Below are 20,340 nucleotides of genomic sequence, written 5' to 3'. Positions count from 1 at the left end.
AGTAGAGTTGTCTATCTATAATACTTCTCTAATATTTTAGATTTATTAATTTTTCTTTGGATGATTACCAATTTTTATATTTATTGTCATAGCATTGTCATACAGATTTTTTTTATTAATTGCTCAGCATATTTATTTTGAGATATATAATTTCCATCTTTATTTTATTTATAATCCTAAAAAGATCTTCTACTAATTAATCTCATTTTAAATTTACTTTTCATTAGAGTTATAATTTTTTTTAAAAGATTTTTTGTTGGTTGAACAACAAAATTAGATTATCTAGGTAGATTTGGATTATGAATGCCCTTTTTTTAAAAGAGTTTTAACAAATAGAGTTGAATAAATTTGCACTTGTTTAAATCTTTTTGACACTATGTAGATTGACAATGTATCATACCAAATCCTAGGTGTTTATTTTAGATCATATAAATTTTTTTGTAGTCTAAATAAATAAAGAAAAAGAAAAAGATGGCGTCGTTGCCGGGGAACAAGTAGCGGTGTTTGATAATCTTAGGATTGTTTCTCTATTTTCTCTCTTTTCTTGTTTATATTTTTTGCGGTTGCAAAAAAAATTCAAAAATATTGTCAGGGACTTAATTATTTCATCTCTTATATGCATGTGTGCTATCTTGTCTATTTTCCTATGTTTTTTGATGATATTTGCATGAGTGTTTCAGGTAAGATTAGAAAATTTCTTCTATATCATTAGCAGTTTCAGAGTTTCAGTGTGATCAAAACCTTAGACTTGATAAGCAACATGGAGAACACTGAAAAGACTCTCAGAGCGTTTTGGACACCAGATTTGTCAGTTGATTCATTTTGCATTCATTATCCTGATTTAGATGCAGACTTCGAGTTATGGGAAATTGTTCATCTATTACCGAAGTTTCATGGACTTTTTGGTGAGGATCCTAACAGACATCTGCAAGAACTTGATATGGTGTGCTCTTCATGGAACCCACTTGGCATATCAGAAGAAGATGTTAGACTTAGAGCATTTCCATATATAGTAGTAAATTCAACAAAAGATTGGTTGTATTATCTCCCACCCAACTCTATCACAGCTGGATCGAGATGAAGAAATTATTTCTGGCGATATTCTTTCCTACTTCTAGGATTACAACTATTCGGAGGAGTATTTGTGGAATTCACCAATTCACAAGAGAACCGTTTCAAGATTATTGGGATAGATTTAAAAGACTTGTTGATAGTTGCCCTCAGCACCAGATAAGCGAGCAACTTCTGATTATGTACTTCTATGAGGGATTGCTTCCCATGGACAGGAGTATGATTGATGCAGCTAGTGGAGGTGCTCTAGTTAACAAGACATCTACTCAAGTTAGAAAACTTATCGAGATTATGGCTTCAAATTATCAGCAGTATGGGACTAGACCGATGATTACTGAAGATGTTCATTCCTTTGCCAATGTACTCCTTACCAGAATCCAGTATTATCTGGGATGCCTTTGGGAATAATTCTTCGAACTCCGTTTTCGTTTCTCTTCATTCCCTATGAAAGAAAATTTAATCAGGTTAGTTTATAAATTTCTATTATTCTTTGGGAATGATTTTTAGACTCATTTATTAATGAGTTTAGCTAAAACTCATTAATGAACTTAAATAAGTTAGATTTATTCTAAACTTAGCGTAATAGGTTTATTTCACTCCCTTGAGTCTCAACCTGCCAAAACAAAGTGTTGACTCATGGATGCCCCCTAACAATTTAGTTTTTTTTATAAAAAAAAAAACAACCTTCTTTATTTTTGGCACAATATTATATCTGAACCAAAACACCTTTGATGCACTATAGGATAACACCAATAACTTATTTGTCTCCTAATCTTGTGCATACTATAAGGTCGGGATTTCAGAAGCATTTGAGTCCTTAATGAGTTTAAACCTAAACTCATTGATTGAATTAATTGTATTTGATTCAGCCCAAATGTGATCCAATAGATTCCCTTGAATCTCATCATGCCCAAAACTCGACTCAAAACCTTTATCAATTTAGAATAATTATTCAAAAATTCAACCTTCTTTACTTTTAGCACAATATCATATCTAGGACAACACCAGTAACTTCCTTACACTCTTCTAATCTTGTCTATGCTAAAATATCAAGATTTTAAAAGCATTTAAATCATCAATGAATTTTAACCAAAATTCATTAATAGTTTTAAATAAGTCACAAATTCAATCCAAATGTGGTCGAATAGGTTACTTCCACTCCCTTGAGTCTCACCACGACCAAAAAGTATTATCTCATAACCCCTATCAGTTTAGACAAAATGTAAAAGATTTACCTTCTTTACTTTTCTATCAATAAATATTAATCAAAACTCATTGATGGCTTAAATGCTTTTGGAATCTGACATTGTAGCATGGATAAAATCAAGAGAGCGCAAGAAAATTATTTACTATCCTAGAGTGAATCAAAGGCGTCTAGGTCCAAATATAACACTATGCTAAAAGTAAATAATGCTAAATTTTAAAAATATTTTCTCTAAACTAATACTGAATCAAGAGTTTTTTTGGGGTATGGTGAGACTCAAGGGAGTGTAAAGAACCTATTATATCTAGATAAAAGTAAATAATGCTAAATTTTAAAAAAAAAAAATTCTCTAAACTAATACTGAATCAAGAGTTTTTTTTTGTGTATGGTGAGACTCAAGGGAGTGTAACGAACCTATCATATCTAGTTTGGATTGAATCTGACTTGTTTATGTCTATCAATGAGTTTTAGTTAAAACTCCTTGATGGCTCAAATGCTTCTGAAATCCTAAATCTATAAATTTTACCATGAATTATATCAGGAGAATGCAAAAAAACTTTATTATATTGATGTTGCCCTAGAGTGAATCAAAGGTGTTTGATCTAAATATAATGTTGTGCTAAAAGTAAAAAAAAAAATCTAAATTGTTTAAATAATTTCTCTAAATTGATAGGGTCATGAGTTAAGAATTTTGGGGTATGGTGAGACCAAGGAGAGTGAAAGGATCCTACTAGATAAGACTTGGACTTGTTTAGATTGATGACTTAAATGCTTCTAAAATTTTGAAACTTTAACATGGACAAGATCAGGAGAGTGTAAAGAAGTTATTGGTGTTGTCTTAAAGTAAATTAGAGGTCTTAGGTCCATGTATGACATTGTGCTAAAAGTATAGAAGACTAAATTTTATGAATAGTTTCTCTAGATTGATGAGGGTTATGAGTCAAGAATTTTTAGGCATGATAAGACTCAAGGGAGTGGAAAGAATCTATTAGATATGGTTTGGACTTAATATGATTTATTTAGGTCTATCAATGAGTTTTGATCAAAACTCATTAATGATTTAAATGATTTTTGAATCCTAAAACTTTAGCATGGACAAGATAAGGAGAATGCAAGAATGTTATCATATAGTGAATCAGTGAATCAGAGGTGTCTATCTCCAGATATAATATTGTGCCTAAAGTAAAATAAAAAACTATTTTTTTTGAACAATTTCTTCAAACTAATAGGGGTTAAGAGTTTTTGGACATGGTGAGACTCAAGAGAATGGAAGAAATAAATTGGACCAAACCTCTTGATCTTCCACCTTGGGAGCAAAGTACAGCTGCTATGACCAAAAAAAAAAATGATTAATCAGGTTGGGTAACATCGAGCCTGGGATGACCGGCCTGGTCCCACGAAAGTTTCCCACTGGTCACCAGGGTAAATCGGGAAGCGCTCGTAGCGGGCAGCCCAAGAGCCCAGCATCCTTTAGTTGCATGCCCCATTTGAAGGAAACATTCCTGCAAATTCGACATAGCTGAGGCTCGAACCACGGATATCTAGGTGACAGCTTGGATACTCTACCACTGCACCATAACCTCACAGACACCAAGGTGGAGTTGCTTTGACCTCAAAGCATCACTAAAATTTTTATTTTATAGATTAGTTTTGTTTCAATTTCTGTTTTTCTCATATAATTAGCTATTAAAAAGATAGAAAATTAAACAAATAAAAAATATTTTTTAACATTTTTATTTTTATTAACATTCTTTTGTAATTTTGTAATTTTAATTATTTTTTATTTTTAAAGATCCAAAATTGAAAATAAAAATATATATAAATTAGGAGATCACTATGAGTGTAACAATGTAAATTTAAAATAAAATATATCTTTTAAGGTCATCAAAAACTTTTGATCAAAACTTATATAGCTATTCAAATTGAACAAATATTAATTTGATATAAAATCTTAGGTTTTTAAGGTCATTAATGACTTTTGTATGAAAGTTATGGATGAAATAACTAAGTTTTATTTTATTATTTTATTGTTTATTTTTTCTTTTATTAATCTTGTTTCATTTTCCTTATTCTCTTGTAATTAGATATTAAAATATAGAAAAATAATAAATATTTTAAAGATTTTTTACTTTTTATTAACCCTCTTTTTATTTTTTTTAAATTTTTTTATTAAAGTTTAAAAATTGAAAATAAAAATATGGTTATGAGTTCATTGACATGATTTATTTTTTTAAAAATTAAGCAATTTGGGGTCTTTTGTATGAAAATCCTTGATGAAATAATTAAGTTTGTTTTCCTTGATCTAGTTCGGTTATGTTCAATTTGGTTTGGTTTAAATATGAAAAATTACTTTTTTTTCCTTTAAGTTAGGCCTAAAATAGGCTGGAAGGATATTTTAAGAAATGCAACTGTTGGTAAAAACTAAAGTTTGGTCCTCCCTTTGGTAATTCTCAAAAGTTGGGTACACCCTTAGGTAAAATGTTGTTTGTTTTCTTCTTAAAACTAGTAATATTGATAACATATACTCCCATCACCAACATTCTTTCTAATTACTAGAGGAAAATCAGAATTTGCATTAATTAAAAGATTGTCAAGTGCATAGGATCTTAATCCCTTTAATAGATTAATAATATGACTTATTCTTTATTAAATAATACATTTTTCTAATAATTTAAAAACATTAAAAAACTTTATAGAATATTTTTAGCCTATACAATGGTTACAAAATATATTTTTCCACACTCCCATCAGGGTGTTGAATAGATATTTATGATTTTCAACTTGAATACAATACTTTGAAATATTGAGCTACTTAACTCTTTAGTAATTGTGTCTGCAAGTTGTCCATGTGTAAATACCTAAATTAACTAACTCTCTAGTCTCCTTAATAAAATGTCTATCAATTTCAATGTGCTTGTTTGATTATATTGTACTGAATTGTGACCTATACTAATAGCAAACTTATCATCACAATAAAGTCTCATTGAGACTTCCTAGTTGATTCTCGAGTCTTATAAGTTGATCTTTAACCAACGCAGTTCACACACCCTGAGTCATTTCTCAAAATTCTATTTATACACTCAGCTATACTATCACATGTTGTTTATTGCTCCTTCATATCTTTTAAATAGATTTCCCTTTCCTAGTGTTCATTTGATATACTATAATGCTCAATGAGTTGCCTACAAATGAGATTCTTTTATCTTATTCATGAATTTTAAAAAAAAATCACACTAACTATGTTTGTTATGTCTGGTGGTGTATGAGATAGATAAATAAGTTTTCCTACTGTTAGTCATAGATATATTTCCTTATCTACTATGTCATCTTTCTCTACCATTCCAAGTTTTAGATTTGGGTCTATTTGAGTACTTACTTGTTTGCATATTGCCTTGCAACATATTTCTATTGGGAGATAATGACATCTTGCTTAGAGAGAGTCATACCATTTCCATCACTCTTACCATCAACTTATACTAAGAGCATTGTGACTCCCCTTAGAAAAGAATGTTTGATATACAATGTGCAATCCCCTTGACTTGTAGAAATCACATTTAATTTATTGCAAATCATGTTTGTGGTGATTGCAAGTTCATATAAGGCATTCATATAGTATAATCTTCTAAATTATTTTCGTATGAATGATAAATATCCAATTATTTCTTGATGAAATGTAGATATTCAATTTTTGAATATAACATATTTTAAGTCATAATCAACTATGTCAGATCTCTCAAAACAAGATCTTCAGTAGATTGATAGTGGTTGAATCAATTTAAATATTTTGTTACCTAAATCCCATTTTATATCTTTCATGAGTAACAAAGGGGGAGAACTTAGTATTTAAGTTAGTCAATTTTTGTTTAAGTCATAAGTTGAAATTTTTTAAACTTTACGGTGAGCTTAAATGAAGGGGGAGTTTAACTCTCATTTATCCATATTCTTAGTTATTACCTAACTTAAATGAATTGTCAATAATAAAAAAGGGAGAGATTGTTAGGACTCTTATTCCTTGTCTTGAAGATTTTGATGATATTGGCAAAGGATTTAACTTAGTGTTTGTGGTGATCTAATGTATTTGCTAAGTTATGCAAAGTACACAAGTGTTGAAGGATGGATGGCTCAAGATCTATAAGATTGGAGAAGGATAGTGCATCTAAGGGACCGTAAGACGAGGAGCATCGGAGCATGACAAGTCAAGGAGGAAACATATACAAGGCGAGAATGATGCATAAAATGAAGCCACTGGCTCTTAGCATGAGAGGGACGTGACTTAGCAATAGAAGGCCTCATGATTGAAAGGTACTTCATGTCAAATGAGTGAGTAAACTATACACTTAAATCAAAGACAAGTGTTGTAGGCAAACTCAACCTTAGAATTGGTTGAAGTAACACATTAGTCGAATGATGGGTAAGACTCAATTGACTGGTGGTTCATACCCCAAATTTGGTCTAGTTGGGAAATTAAGGATGTATTAGTAGAATAATGGGTGGTTTTCACTCAACTAATAATATGAATATGGCAAGTTCAAACTATTTGGGGTATTAATTTTGTGTTAGTTAACTAATTGGTAAGGATCAATTGACTATTGATGGCAAAGTTGCGACAAGACAAATAGAAATTTTCATAGTCATTGATGGGTAAGACTCGATTAATTGGTGGTCTATACTCTAAATTTGGTCTAGTTTAGGTATTAAGATTGTATAGTAGACTAATGGGTGAGTTCCAGCCCATTAATAATTTGAATACCCCAAGTTCAAGCTATTGGGGTGGGATAAGTTTGTATCATTCAACTAATTGATAAGGATCAATCAACTATTGATGGTAGGGTTGCGACAAGCCAAATAGAAAGTTTCATAGTCATGCGTAAGACTCAGTTGACTAGTAGTCCATACCCCAAGTTTGGTTTGATTAGGGTATTAAGGATGTATCAATCAACTAATGGGTGACTTTCAGGAGATTGATAATCTAAATACTCCAACTTCAAGCTTTGTGGGGTATTATGTTTGTGTGTTAGTCAATTAATTGGTAAGGATCAATCGACTGTTGATGGCAAGGTTGAGACAACCAAGATAGAAAGTTCTATTCACGGTCAATTGGTATTCACAGAAGGCACAGTAAGTTCAAGAATCAACTTAAGCAATCAATTAGATACAGAGTAGTCGACTGATGTGTCATACTAGTCTTCTACAGCTATAACGACCATTTGAATTGGTGTCAAAATGGAAAGATCAATTACACAATGCGGATAGAATTTGAATATCAACCAATTAGTGGTAATAGACAATTAACTATTGGTTGCCAAATTAGCTAATGGCCAGAATCAAGATGAAGGCTATAAAAGGAACTCAAGGGGATACGAGAACAATAAGTCTTAACCAATAAAATTATGCCCAAGCTCTACTGTGTTTATCTTTCATTGCTCTTCTATTACTGTATTCACTTAACTGATTGTAAAAGGTTTCTTCTCCTCCCGTGATTTATTGAAGAGGAGAAAATTAGTGAACCAGGGTGTATAAGCCTTAAATGTAGCAATCGTGGGAGTATGAACCAAGTAATCTGAGAGTATTCCACTGGTGTACTTGCCTTAATCTTTTAATTTTTGCTATTATTTAAATTGTGTCTACAAACTAACACTACAACCAAAGAGTGACATGCACTCCCATCTACCACATTGGCATCCAGCGATCCTGATCCAACATATTTGTATTCAAATCCCCCAAACTAAAACCCCATAAGAAAAGTTTAGTTAACTTAAATCCATTTGCAATCGACTACTCTCAAAAAACAATTAATTATAATTGATCACACAACCAAAGTATAGCTACTAGTCGATCGATGACAATATCAATTGACTGGTTTCTAAAACAACCGTCTATGTCTAAAAATTGTAGTCCTACCACTCTCTAAAAATTTATAAACTTTCAAAAAATTTCAAAATTTATAGATTGATTTGTCTAACTTATATCCACTTGGAAAAAATGGATTTTATCCAAAAAAAAAAATCCTTAATAATTCCAAGTTTGACACAAAATCTAAAAATAGCTAAGTTTTGGTTCTCATTCATTATGACTGTCAAATAAAAACTAAATTGCACTCATTGTATCGATTTATATGGCATCTCATACAATTGAATCTCAATTTAATGCCTTATGAACAATTCCCATATGTTCCTTGTATGAAACTCACTCTTAATGTGTCAATCTCCAAGTTTGAGACTCTTATTTATCTCCACACCTATTGACACATCCTACGGACCCTTTCTAGTATCCCAGCATCTCTTCCTTGGGATCCAAAGACCATGAGTCCCATCTTGGCTCATTGAGCTCTTTGTAGAGCTTTCATCGTTAAATGTCTTCCTAGGCTCAAATACCACATTATAGCATTCCTTACCCTTAATAGCTTCCCCATACCATTATCAAATGGTACACTATGATAGGATAACATCTACACCTTTGCCTTCCTAGCAAACCCGGTCAATTATTCTCAGGCCTTTGCCTTCTTAAAGTCATGTTTAGATTTTTAGACCCATTTATAAATTTTTCTAGAGTATTCTTCAAATTCTTCAGCTTTGACCTCAAAACTTAGTTCTCTAATTCTAGTTTCTTAATCCCAGAATTGCCTAGTCCCCTTGAATTTAAAGCAATCGATAACTTTGAGAAATTCAATTTTCTTCTATCAAACTTGGTTTAAAATTACTTCTCAAAGTTCACAAAGGGCATTTAATAGTTGCTAGACAATGGTGCAGCTGTAGGGCACCTTCTCAGTTTTGAGGCATCTAAGGGTCGAGTCTCAGTTTCGACGAATTAATTGATGAATTTCCTTTAATGGACGATTGACCTAAGACCATTGGGTTGATGGGTTGCTAGCTGCTAACACTTTCTGATTTATTCTAGTGGCCAGTGAGAAACTTCTATAAGACCAGACCAATCACTCCAAGAATAGTCGGTGTAAGCTGGATACATTGTGTCAACTAAAAATAAAACAAAGAGCAGTTAATACCTTATTTTGATTCTAAATTATTTCCTTGATATTTTTTTTTGAAACCTCGATCAAGATCAGAGATCTACATATGTAGACATCAATAAACTAAACTATAAAAACTATTAAACCTTTATATATTTTCTCTTATTTATATTTATGAAAAGAAGGGGAGGTTTGCGCAATATTAAAGTTATTATTGTGTGACCTTGTGGTTATGAGTTTGAGTCATAAAAATAGATTCTTGTAATGCAGATTAAGGTTGTATACTATAGACCCAATATAATCTAATCCTTTTTCGGATCCTACATTCACAGGAGTTTCGTACCTCGAGCTGCTTTTTTTTAATATTTATCTTGAATTTTAACGCTCTAAACATGCTTATAGTTGCTACTTCTATCTGCTCAAGTCTCGTGCCTTTAACTAGATCCTTAAACTTTAGCATAAAATCATCAATAGATTAGGCCTTTGAACTTATCCTTCTACCTTTACTCATCTTCATTCAAATTATAAATTTCTAGATTTGTTTCCTATATCTAATCTGGATCTTCTAGGTAATTTTTTTATTATCCTCATCCATGACTAAGGCTTCTAAACAAATCCTTGAACCTTTGTACAAGAACACCCGCATCTCAAGTCTGAACACTTTAAACCTATAAAAAAACCCAAATAAAAAAAACTTGAAGCAATTATTTCAGCGATTATCAATTATCAGACTAAATAAATAATTTAAGCACACTTTATCAATTATCAGATTAAATTAATAATCTAAGCTCTTGGGCACATGTAATTTATATTTTCAAATTTTCATTTTTGATTTATCACTTGCAATTTGCAGGTTCTCCACAAGATAAAATTTTAAGATGCCAAATTATGTATATAATACAAATCTTTATATATTTATTAGGAAGGCTTAATATTTTATATAAATATTTTATATCAAATGCTTCAGCGTAAATATAAATATTTTATATATTAATAATGTTCTTGGCTTCTTAATAACCACAAAAATTTATTTTTTACTGATTCAATCAACTCCACAGATCTAGAGATAGGAATCAGATACCTCTGTGCCTATGGCTACATTGATTCAAACTGCATCAATAAGAAATATTTGAACATTTTCAATATTTGCTGCTTCACAAGATTTTGTGAAAGTAGGCAAGCAACTTTCAAAATGTAAGCAACTTTACTTAGGTGGTTGACATATACTTTACAAATTTGGTTTCTTTTATTAACAGTATATGGTTTTACTAAGATTCTGTGACATTATCTTTTCTAGATGAACATGGAAATTCTGGATGCCTAGCTGAGAATCTTGACAGCTTTCGGGAGCTGCTAGGCGGAGACCAAGAAATATGGGGTGAGAAGCTAGAACCCAGTGCCTTAGATTCCTCAATATAATCCAATTTAGCTCCAGCAGTGCCCCGGCTCATTTATTTCAAGCATCAAAACATCAAAATTTGACATCAACTTCAATTGTTGATTCAGAGAAGCTAAGGTCTTTTGGCACTGCACTAGCTTTGCAGCAGCCAACACAATCTCTTTCTCCTGTTAACAGAGAAAGAAAGTGTAATAATCAGAAAAGGAGTAGAAACATACTTGGGGCAATATTAATTTTCCGCTTTCCATTTTCAGAACTAAATTCCATGTATTGAGTGTTGGAGCAAAGAATGAAAGTACAACTAGCATGGTTATTTCAAGCAGAATTGCAGAAAGAGCAATTTGTACAAGACACATTAGTTACCTGTCCAACTATCAGCTTTCTATTTGAGATTGCAGTTGAATGTAATCCAAATGATTGCTGCTTGCTAGACATTCCATTCTCCAACTTGTGGTATTTTTCTGCAAAATCTGCAGATATTAACTTCTCCTCTTCAAATTGTTTTTCTAAGGAGCCAAACTTCTCTTGGAGATTCTTGATTTCCATATGTGCTGATTCAAGTTGCAGAACCAATTCATTTCTCTTCACCTTTGCGGCTTCAAGATCAGCTGAAATTTCTGAGGCAAGCACCCTCTCCTTCTCAGCAATCGCTTCCAGCACATTCACCTTTTCACGTAACAGGTTTACTTCTATTTTTTGGGAACAGAGTTGACATTTGAGTTCTTTATTCTTTGCAATTATTACTTCCACATTTTGGCACTCAAAAAAAAGTCCCTCCGAAAATGGCTTATCCTCCTTTGGTTTCCTATCTGTTATATTAGCCTTATCATATTGCTCACCAATTTTCAACTTTGCAAACTCAAGCCGACTTTCCAATTCTTTATTATGTTCCAATTGATCTATTTTCCAACACCTAGATGCTAGTTCTGTGGACATCATTTTCCCTCCTTCAACCTGTCCTAACAATCTAATCTTTCCCTTTAACTCGGCAATTTCACCAACTGCTGAGCCAAGCTGAAGTTCCATTTCCTTCCTCTTAGCTTCTGTAGCCTCAATATTTTGGCACCTCACTCTCAATTTAGCAGACAATTTTTTCTCTTCCTCAAAATTGCTATCTAATATGGTTATTCTCTCTGTCAGCTGCACATTTTTTGCATGTGCTAATTCGAGCTGAACTTCCATTTCATTTTTCTTGCCTTCTTTGACTTCCAGTTCTAGCTCAAGAGCATGCTTTTCATCATTAATCAAATTGAGCTGCCTTTGCAACTCTACCAACTTAACTTCAGCTGCTTCCACTTGCTTGCATGTATCCTTCAGTTGAATATTGGTTACAGCTAAAGATTCTTCCATTTCAACTTTTTCTGTGTTCATCTTCCCAATCATCTTATCCAACTCAGATACATGCAGATTGACAACTTCAAGCTCTTTCCTTGAAGTGCTATCTACACTGACAGTGAGATCTGAACAGGCATCATGCTCAATGCTAGAATTTCCATGGTCAATCTCTGGTAATGCAACAAGTCTTTCCATCTCGATGAAATCATCCATTAGGCTAATTTCAACAGAAGATTCAAGATTTCTTGGACTATCCTTTCCCTTTCTGAACTGACTGAGCTCGAAACTTAGAGTTGGTGCCCTTGAATCAGAACAAATTTGTTCATGCTTTATACTTAACAACCTTTCCCCTGCATCTGATTGGCTATCAGTGACAGATTCAACATAATGTGAATTAGGAGAGAAAATATGCTCATTAGCTATTGGCAATTTCCTTGCTGCAATTCGTAACTTATGACACTCAGCTTCAAGCTTAGCCATTTTCTTTATGCTATCCAAATGTTGTTTGCTAACTGTTTCTGCTGTTCTAGTGCTTAGCTCCAACTCTAGTGTTTTCATGTGGAGATCCTCAGTGAGGGTAACAAGATCCGCTTTGAGAGAAGAATTCCCCTTGGTGAGAATTTCAATTTTTGATTGAAGGTCCAGGTTAATGGAATTTGAAATTTCAGTTTTAACATCCATCTGAGCTTGCAACTCAATGAGGTGAAGTTCAAGTTCTGATTTTTCAGATTTCCTTTTCTGGGTTTCCTTAAGGATGGCATCTTGGACTTTCTGTTCTTGCTCTTCTCTTGTCAGCCGAAGCTGCCTAACACACTCCTTGAGGGCAGCTTCAAGATGTATAGCTTTATCTTCAAGAAAGGAGTTCTTCCTTGTTGCAGCTTCAAGCTGCTGCCTTAAAAATGAAACTTCCTTTTCTGCATTTTCCCAACCTGACAAGCAATTTGCAGAATTTCAACATGCATGCAACAAGATAAACCCACAAGACAACACCATTACAAAAATATCATGAAGCAGATTCTATGAGGCTTGACGTATATCTAATTATTAAACTTCAAGTATAAACCTAGTTAAATGCATAACAAAGTGCTAAGAGGATGAAAAACCTACAAGTAACTGAGTTATCATAAGGTTACAGAAAATATATTTTACATCTACAATATCATCATGTACTTCATTCAAAACCTGAAGGATTTACCTTCCCGTGAATTAAATGTAATAACTGATTTTTTTTTTGTTGTTTTTAACCAATGAGTTTTAGAAGAAAAAAAAAAAAGTAGATCCGCTACCTTAACGGCCCCCCTAGTGTCGGTCATACGGATATGGAGGAAGGTAAATACAGGTACAGGCGTTAGATGCATGGTGGGGTAAACCCTAGGTCATCAATTTCTGAGAATCGACCCCTGGTCATTACACCAGAGATATCATGCATCCACCGTCAGCACTATGCCCTAGGGGGCAACCAATGAGTTTTAGAGATTAGTGGTCTGCTAGTGAACTTTTGCACAGTAGCAGAGCATAAGATCCTGTGTTTGTGTCCTTTGGTGTTAGTAATATATCCCCAGTTAAGTTGAGACAGTCCACACATTGAACTGGTTAGTCCAGCCTTGTTTGTCCACCCTCATATTTAAGGGAGCATTTAGGTTATGAAAAACTAGTCTGTTTATTAATAGCTCAAGCTTTTAAATAACTAATCAGCAAGGGAACTTTAACGTATTACATAAATATACAAGGTAAATTGATTGTGTAGGAAAAAAAATGGATAAATTAAAGGGTCTGAATCATTTTGTAGTGCTCAGTGTGAATGTTATTCAGTGATCTGAGAATAATGTAGGTTGGCCACTATGTTTTGCAGTTGTTTGCTGGAAATCACGTGTATCAAATAGTATGCTTGGTATGAACAGTAGACATTGGCGGTACAATCTGCATATGACTTGTTACAAGAGGCATATTGCTTGGTACAGTTTCATGCAGTACCAAACTCACTTCACAAAAATGTTAAGAAAAGCCTCTAAACTGAAATCTAGAAGCTGATGGATCTAGGGTCCTTGCTCTAGTGAATAAAGATCAAAAAAGGAAATTAAACAGCACACCTTAAACTCATTTATGGGCTTTGACAATTGAGCTTTAGAGATACCTCATTTTTATTGGGCATCAAATCTTTTGTGAAGGTCAGTGTTATTTCCCAAGAGTTCATTTGTGTACAAAGCTTAACCTTCTAGAAACAAAGAACATCTCAGCTGATGCATGAAAACCTTTCTGTAAATTTATGATGCATGTTTGCATTAAAACACTAATGTAAAAAAGAAAATCGAATGAGTTTGATACCTAAAACTGCTTCTTCCGCAACTTTGGCATGCTCCGTGACTAAATCTTCTCGGGCACTAATGTTCAAAAGAGAAGCTGATAGTTTGTCATTCAATGCTTTTATAGTTTCATAGGCCTCGTGATTAAGATCCTTTGAGAAAACATCTGGTGATTGAGGATGCTTTGGGGAACTAATAGAAGTCCCCAGTATCTCCTATTGAACAAGAATCAATTAGTTATTCAGACGAGGTAAAAATACTATTGCAAAAGCTCATACATAGAGATTAAAGAACTCTAGCAATGCAAAACTATTTTTAGAGCTCCCAGAGGCACATTACCTGGCATATTAGATTATCACAAGTATGACAGAGTGCCAGAGCGAAAGCACAGAGATCTTGAACATTTCTGCCAAAAATAAATGGTCCACTGTTCTTGCTAAACAGTTTAGCGAAAATCCATATTATTATCATGCTACCTCGGACAATATATAGGTAGTTTATCTTGGTGCATTTATATATCAATGAAACTTTGAAATTTACGATAGATTTTTTTTGTATTGGTGAAGTTGTGAAGATAACAATGATAAAATCTATCTACTAAAGAAACTTTCTCTTAGAAGATATAATACTTTGAGTTTATCAAAGAAAAACTTGTCTCCCAACTGATATAATTAATCCCACTTGCATTGAATGGTGAGTCAGAAACAGAGAAAGCTTTTCCATATGACAATAGGACAACAAAGTATGGTCACCAAAAAACATGCCTTCATCTCTTATTTGTTTCTGGAAGAATTGAGAATTAATGTAAATTATTTTTACTTGCCTTACCAAATTATTGAGACATTGATAAGTTATATGAAACACTAACATTCCGACTTGTAAGTTTAGCTGCTTTGACAGGCTGTTATTAGCTACTAAAGAATCAATGGACAAGAGAGTATAGAGTGTTCTTTTATTCATCTCCATCCCTATGTGGGAATTCTGTAAGTGGCAATATCCCTTGTGACCCTATTTTTCCTGTAGTCAATTTTCTCTTTCAATATATCCCTAATTTGAGTCAAGTGCGTTAAATTGGGATATTGCCTAAGAATGGGATCTGAATTCTAGGAAACCTTCAATTTGTGGCATTAAATTCTCTGCACTAACCATAAAAAATTAAAGGATTCAGATAAGAGCAGCAGACTTGTTTTTTGAATATAACTATCATGCTTGTCGATGGAAAAAAGATCTTGCCTAAGAATGGTAACACTTTGGAGAAAAGATCAATGAATTGCATTTCTTGATCATCCCAATTGAAGCACAGAAGTCTATTAATTTCTAAAGAACAATAGACTCGGGAAAGTACTAAAGTTTGACAAGGATGCTGACACCAAAAATTCAAACTGTAAAAATTTGACAGTAGAAGACATGAATTTCTAGTGGCTTAAACGTTTGAATTTACTGCAGACATCAGAGATTATCTTAAAAAAAAAAAGAAAAACAATTCTTTTACTACTCGTTATGTGAATTTAATATCCTTTTGTTGAATAAGTTTGGCCTTTCAACACCCAGTTTTAAGACTTTCAGCACACATTTAGATGGAAACAAGCAAACTATTTGAAACTGGACCACAAGATCAAGACATGGAGCAAACCTGTTCACCAGAGTGCCTCTCAGAAGATGCAGAACCGGAGCTCTCAGTCACTCCAGGGCTCTTTTCTGACGACTTTCGCCTCCATAGCCAATTACGGCGGTCCATCTTGCAAACCTTGATCCTCTAATTTGACTTGCAGGTCAACATCTCCAAGCTCCCGATCGATTATACCCCCTTTCAGACGAGCCAAATCGATGAAATCTCGGAGTCAAATAAGGTAACACATACCAGGGCACTCAACATCCACACGCACAGAGATTCGACAGACTAGGAAGATAAGAAAGAAATTTCGGTGAGACCAAAAGGAGGGTAATTTAGAATCCAAAATCTCCGCTTCAGAAGACCACTCTCTGGGGTAGAAACGCACAACTATACCACAGGATCCGGCCACAACCGAAAAATGATAAGAAAAAGAGGAAGAAGTCGAAGCCGTTTTGCAAGTAAGAGGAGAGGTGAGGGAAGGATTGAAGTAATGAGATAAAGCCTAAATCTTTGGGTCGCCAATAGACTTGCAGGCCGGTCGCAGCCATTTCGAACTGAAGATCGCTCCTTTTGAGGAGCAATTGAAATTTCCGATTACCCGGACTGAACACTACACACTAAAAAGTCAATTGATCTCAAGAACCGAATCGTAAGGGCGAAAAAGGTTCTTCCCTACCTGATTGATCGAAGAAAAGACGGTAGAAGAGAAGAAGACGATCGAATCGAAGCCCGTCATTGGGTCGGGTTTCTCCGGCGAGGATTGAAGCAGGTTTCATGTAGGCGGGGGCAGCGGGACGCCACCCTCCTGGTATCCGAGAACGGAATCGGCATGATTATGCTTCCCGCCGAAGAACAGTGACAACGCTGATGGCGAAACGGTTTCGTCCAAATCTTGCGGGTTCCTCGACTCCACATTTGTTTATGTTTTTTTTTTTTAAAAAAAAGATATTATATATATATATAAAGAGGTTCTGCATAAATAGATAAGATAATTTATTTTCAAAAATAAATAATACAATTTTTTATTTATAAATATTAGATTTTTTTAATGAATTCGAAAAGAACATATAATATATAGATCAATAAATAATTGGAAAATAGTGAGTTTATGACTACTTAAATCTGGTTTATGTTGGAAATTCTCATATTTTTTTAATATAAAATTTAAAATCTAAAAAAGAGGCGTAAAAGAATTTAATATTGAATTTTTTTTGACATATTTATATTTATTATAGATGGAGCCAAATTTTTTAATATATATATAACATGTGGACCATCCATTGTAGAACGATTTGTGACTATTTTATGGAGATGCCTAGAATTGATCTAGCTACTCGAATTAAAATATGTAGTTGTTTTTTTTCTTGTTTATCTTTTTAGTTTCAAGTTAAGCTAATTAAATTTTACCTTTAGAGTTTAGGGGTTTGGTTATAATGTTTAAGTTAAAAAAAAATTAAAACTAAAAAGTTTAGATACTCACGAAATATAATATATGTATTTAGGATGTTTAGAGTTTGCAATTTAAGAAATTTTTTATTTTTTTTAAAAAAAAAAATCAAAGCGCTAGATCAATTACATGCATCTCGACCAAGCAGTCGTGGACTGTTCCATAGTGAACGGTCTGTGTTTGTATGTGTGTCTATATATATAGGGTTTTTATATTCTGCACATCTTATCCTACACACCTCGTGCACACTAAAAAAATTTTGATTTAAATTTTTTTTTATGTTTAATACTATAATCCAACCCCTAAACCTTAAAGGTAAACACTTATTAGCATAACCGAAAACTTTTAAAAAAATATCACCTGAGTATCTCCCGTGCATACGTGTTACGTGTATAATATAATAGATAAATACATATAAATTTTATAAAATAAATATTTTTTGTCAAGTAATTAAACAATATTATTCAACGATAAAATGATTTATTCTCATTTGTAAGGGACTCTCATTCATAAGGAATTAATTTAACTCTTTATATCAGATATTAAACTGATAAGAATAAATACTACACTTAATCTTTGCCAAAAGACTGCCTATAAATTAGGTAAGGGTACGCTAGACCCATGCAATAGTGTAATGCAAGGGTAACACTCAAGAATCCCAACAAACTACCCCTTATAAATATTTAAGAGCATCCACATCAGTTTCCCTATTACTATATCTAAAATTTAGGATAAACAACTCACTTTATTAAATGTAGAGAATCACTTTTCACTATACACTACATCAAGTATCCTAAAATTTCCATCATCCTTAATTTTTTATTATTTTCTTCTCTTTCTTAAATTTTTTTATTATTATATTTATGGAATGAGTGGAAGGAGAGAGATTGAAAAGATTGAGTGGAAGAAGAGAGATTAAAAAGAAATATTATTTTATTTTTAGTGTAGAGATTTCATTCCCTAAATTTAGAGAATCACGGCTATTCATCAAATCTAAATTTAGGGAATGAATAAGGTAGCTAATCAGGGGCGGACTGAAAGAAGAGGCTAAGGGAGCTTTAGCGCACCCCCCCCCCCCCCTCCCCGAGTTCGTCGGAACTGTTTAGTATGGTGGTTCCTGATTATGGGGGCTGCTTTTGCAGCTCTCCAATCTTCTTCTCCGATAGATTTTTATGCAGTAAATGATGAAGCGGGTGGTGTTGGTGGAGAAATGGAGTCAACCTGAGCTCCAGACCTTCCATCTCCTCCCTATCCTTCTTCCCATCCAAAAGGACACGTTAAAACGCGTCTGCGTATGTGATCGGTGGCGGCAATGATGGATGGCCTGTGTAGGATGGATTCAGTCCCCCTGTAAAAAATTTTCTAGTTCCACCCTTGTAGCTGATGCAAAAGTTTTTTAGCTACCCTATCCAAAATTTAAGATAAAATTTTTGGATAGGGTAACTGATGTGGATACTCTAATATTATACTTGATCTTAGCCAAAAAGCAAAGAAAATAATGCTTTCTGACGTCATCGGCCTAAAGTATTTATAAAAGTTTATCGGCTCATAGTGTTATCAATCCTAATATGTGGGACTAAAGAGAATTAGAAAAAAATTACCGATGAGAAAAATTCTCAGAAAAAATTATTGATGAGAAAAATTCTCAATAATATGCCACAGCTGAATTTCGAACTCTAGTTACTTGATTGATTAATGAAAAAAATTACCACAGCTGAATTTTGAACTCTAGATACTTTTAGCTAAGTCTCAAACTCTAGATTACTAATTGATTAATGAAAAAATCATAATAATATATTGCAGTTAAGTAACTCTAGATGTATGTAGAAATAACTAATAAATCTTAAAATTATTTTTGATATGAAAAGAAAAAATGACATTAATATAATTTAATCTTGGATTTCACTAAATTAATTGAAAGTTAGTTAGTAAATGATCAATATTCTTAATAAAATATGCACATGCGTTGCATATATATAATATAATATATGATAATTTTACAAAATGAAAATTTTATGTCAGTAATTAAACAACATTATTTAATGATGAAAATTTTATGTCAGTAATTAAACAATATTATTTAATGATAATATGATTTATTCTTGAGTGTTATCCTTCCGTCTGTAAGGGAATTTAATTCTTTATATGACTGCGCAATAATGCAATCAAACCCATGTAGTGCAATACAAGGGTAACACCCAAGAATCCCAATAATAAGTTACTATAATGAACTCCCCTTTATAAAAAATTAATTTAATATCATATTTCGATCTTAGCCAAAGAGCCGAGAAAAGTATGATTTCTAATGTCGTCAGTCCAAGATATTTATAAAAACTTCTCCACCCGTAGTATTATCAATCCTAAGATATGGGACTGAAGAGAACCAATGAATAGAAAAATTCTCAATAATACACCACAGCTGAGTTTCGAACTCTAGATCCTGATTGATTAATGAGAAAAATTTGTAATAATAGGTCAAGCTGAGTCTCAACTCTAGATCTTTAATTGATTAATGAGAAAAATTCTCAGTAATATACCATAGTTGAGTCTCTTAATTCTTGATTGACGCATATGTGGAAATTATTAATAAATCTTGAAATTATTTTCGATATGAAAAAAAGACATTAACATAATTTAATTTTGGGTTTCACCAAATTAATTGAAAGTAGTTATTAAAAGATCCAGATTCTTAAAAAAATAGTAAGATATATATACTCTGCGCACTGACGGTCTGTGAGTGACGTCCGACATGTGCGATTTGACATGGTCAAAATTATTTTTTTTAATCTCTCTCTCATCTATATCTCTTTTTTCTCTCCTGCATGTAAAGTAGTGCTAGTTTGTATAAATCAGTATTATGTTGAAGCTAGTTTGTAGAAACTAGCTCCTAACATGATGATGCTTGTCTTTAAAAATCAACACATTAGAGAGGAACTTTAAAATCAGCTCCAATGTATTAGTGTTAGTTTATACAAACTAACTCTAATGTGTTAATGTTG

The 20,340-nt window shown here is 32.9% G+C and overlaps 1 protein-coding gene and 3 pseudogenes across 1 annotated transcript; all 4 read right to left on the bottom strand.

Moving 5' to 3' along the window:
• Positions 1-10,268: 10,268 nt before the first annotated feature.
• On the bottom strand, positions 10,269-16,809 carry LOC122042841 (filament-like plant protein 3). The gene is made up of 5 exons (XM_042603173.1): positions 16,571-16,809; positions 15,913-16,504; positions 14,302-14,494; positions 11,005-12,905; positions 10,269-10,808 (listed from the first exon to the last, which is right to left on the bottom strand). The coding sequence occupies exons 2-5, from the start codon at positions 16,015-16,017 to the stop codon at positions 10,668-10,670; spliced, it is 2,340 nt and encodes a 779-aa protein (XP_042459107.1). The 5' UTR covers positions 16,018-16,504; positions 16,571-16,809; the 3' UTR covers positions 10,269-10,667.
• A 1,027-nt stretch (positions 16,810-17,836) lies between these two features.
• On the bottom strand, positions 17,837-17,943 carry LOC122044536 (annotated as a pseudogene).
• Positions 17,944-18,665: 722 nt separating this feature from the next.
• On the bottom strand, positions 18,666-18,840 carry LOC122044533 (annotated as a pseudogene).
• Positions 18,841-19,495: 655 nt separating this feature from the next.
• LOC122044535 lies at positions 19,496-19,638 on the bottom strand (annotated as a pseudogene).
• Positions 19,639-20,340: the final 702 nt, after the last annotated feature.

This window comes from Zingiber officinale, chromosome 2A (assembly GCF_018446385.1).
Source record: "Zingiber officinale cultivar Zhangliang chromosome 2A, Zo_v1.1, whole genome shotgun sequence".
Taxonomy (NCBI): Eukaryota; Viridiplantae; Streptophyta; class Magnoliopsida; order Zingiberales; family Zingiberaceae; genus Zingiber; species Zingiber officinale.
Note: the sequence above shows the minus strand (reverse complement) of the source record. Positions and strands in the feature narration are given on the sequence as shown.

Bases quoted from the DNA above. Each gene is read 5' to 3' on its own strand.
- LOC122042841 (XM_042603173.1), bottom strand. From the start codon at position 16,017: ATGGACCGCCGTAATTGGCTATGGAGGCGAAAGTCGTCAGAAAAGAGC. The intron at 12,906-14,301 runs GTATCAAACTCA...ATTGCTTGTCAG, and splicing joins TGCGGAAGAAGCAGTTTTAG to GTTGGGAAAATGCAGAAAAG. The intron at 10,809-11,004 runs GTAACTAATGTG...CTCTGTTAACAG, and splicing joins GAAAGCTGATAGTTGGACAG to GAGAAAGAGATTGTGTTGGC.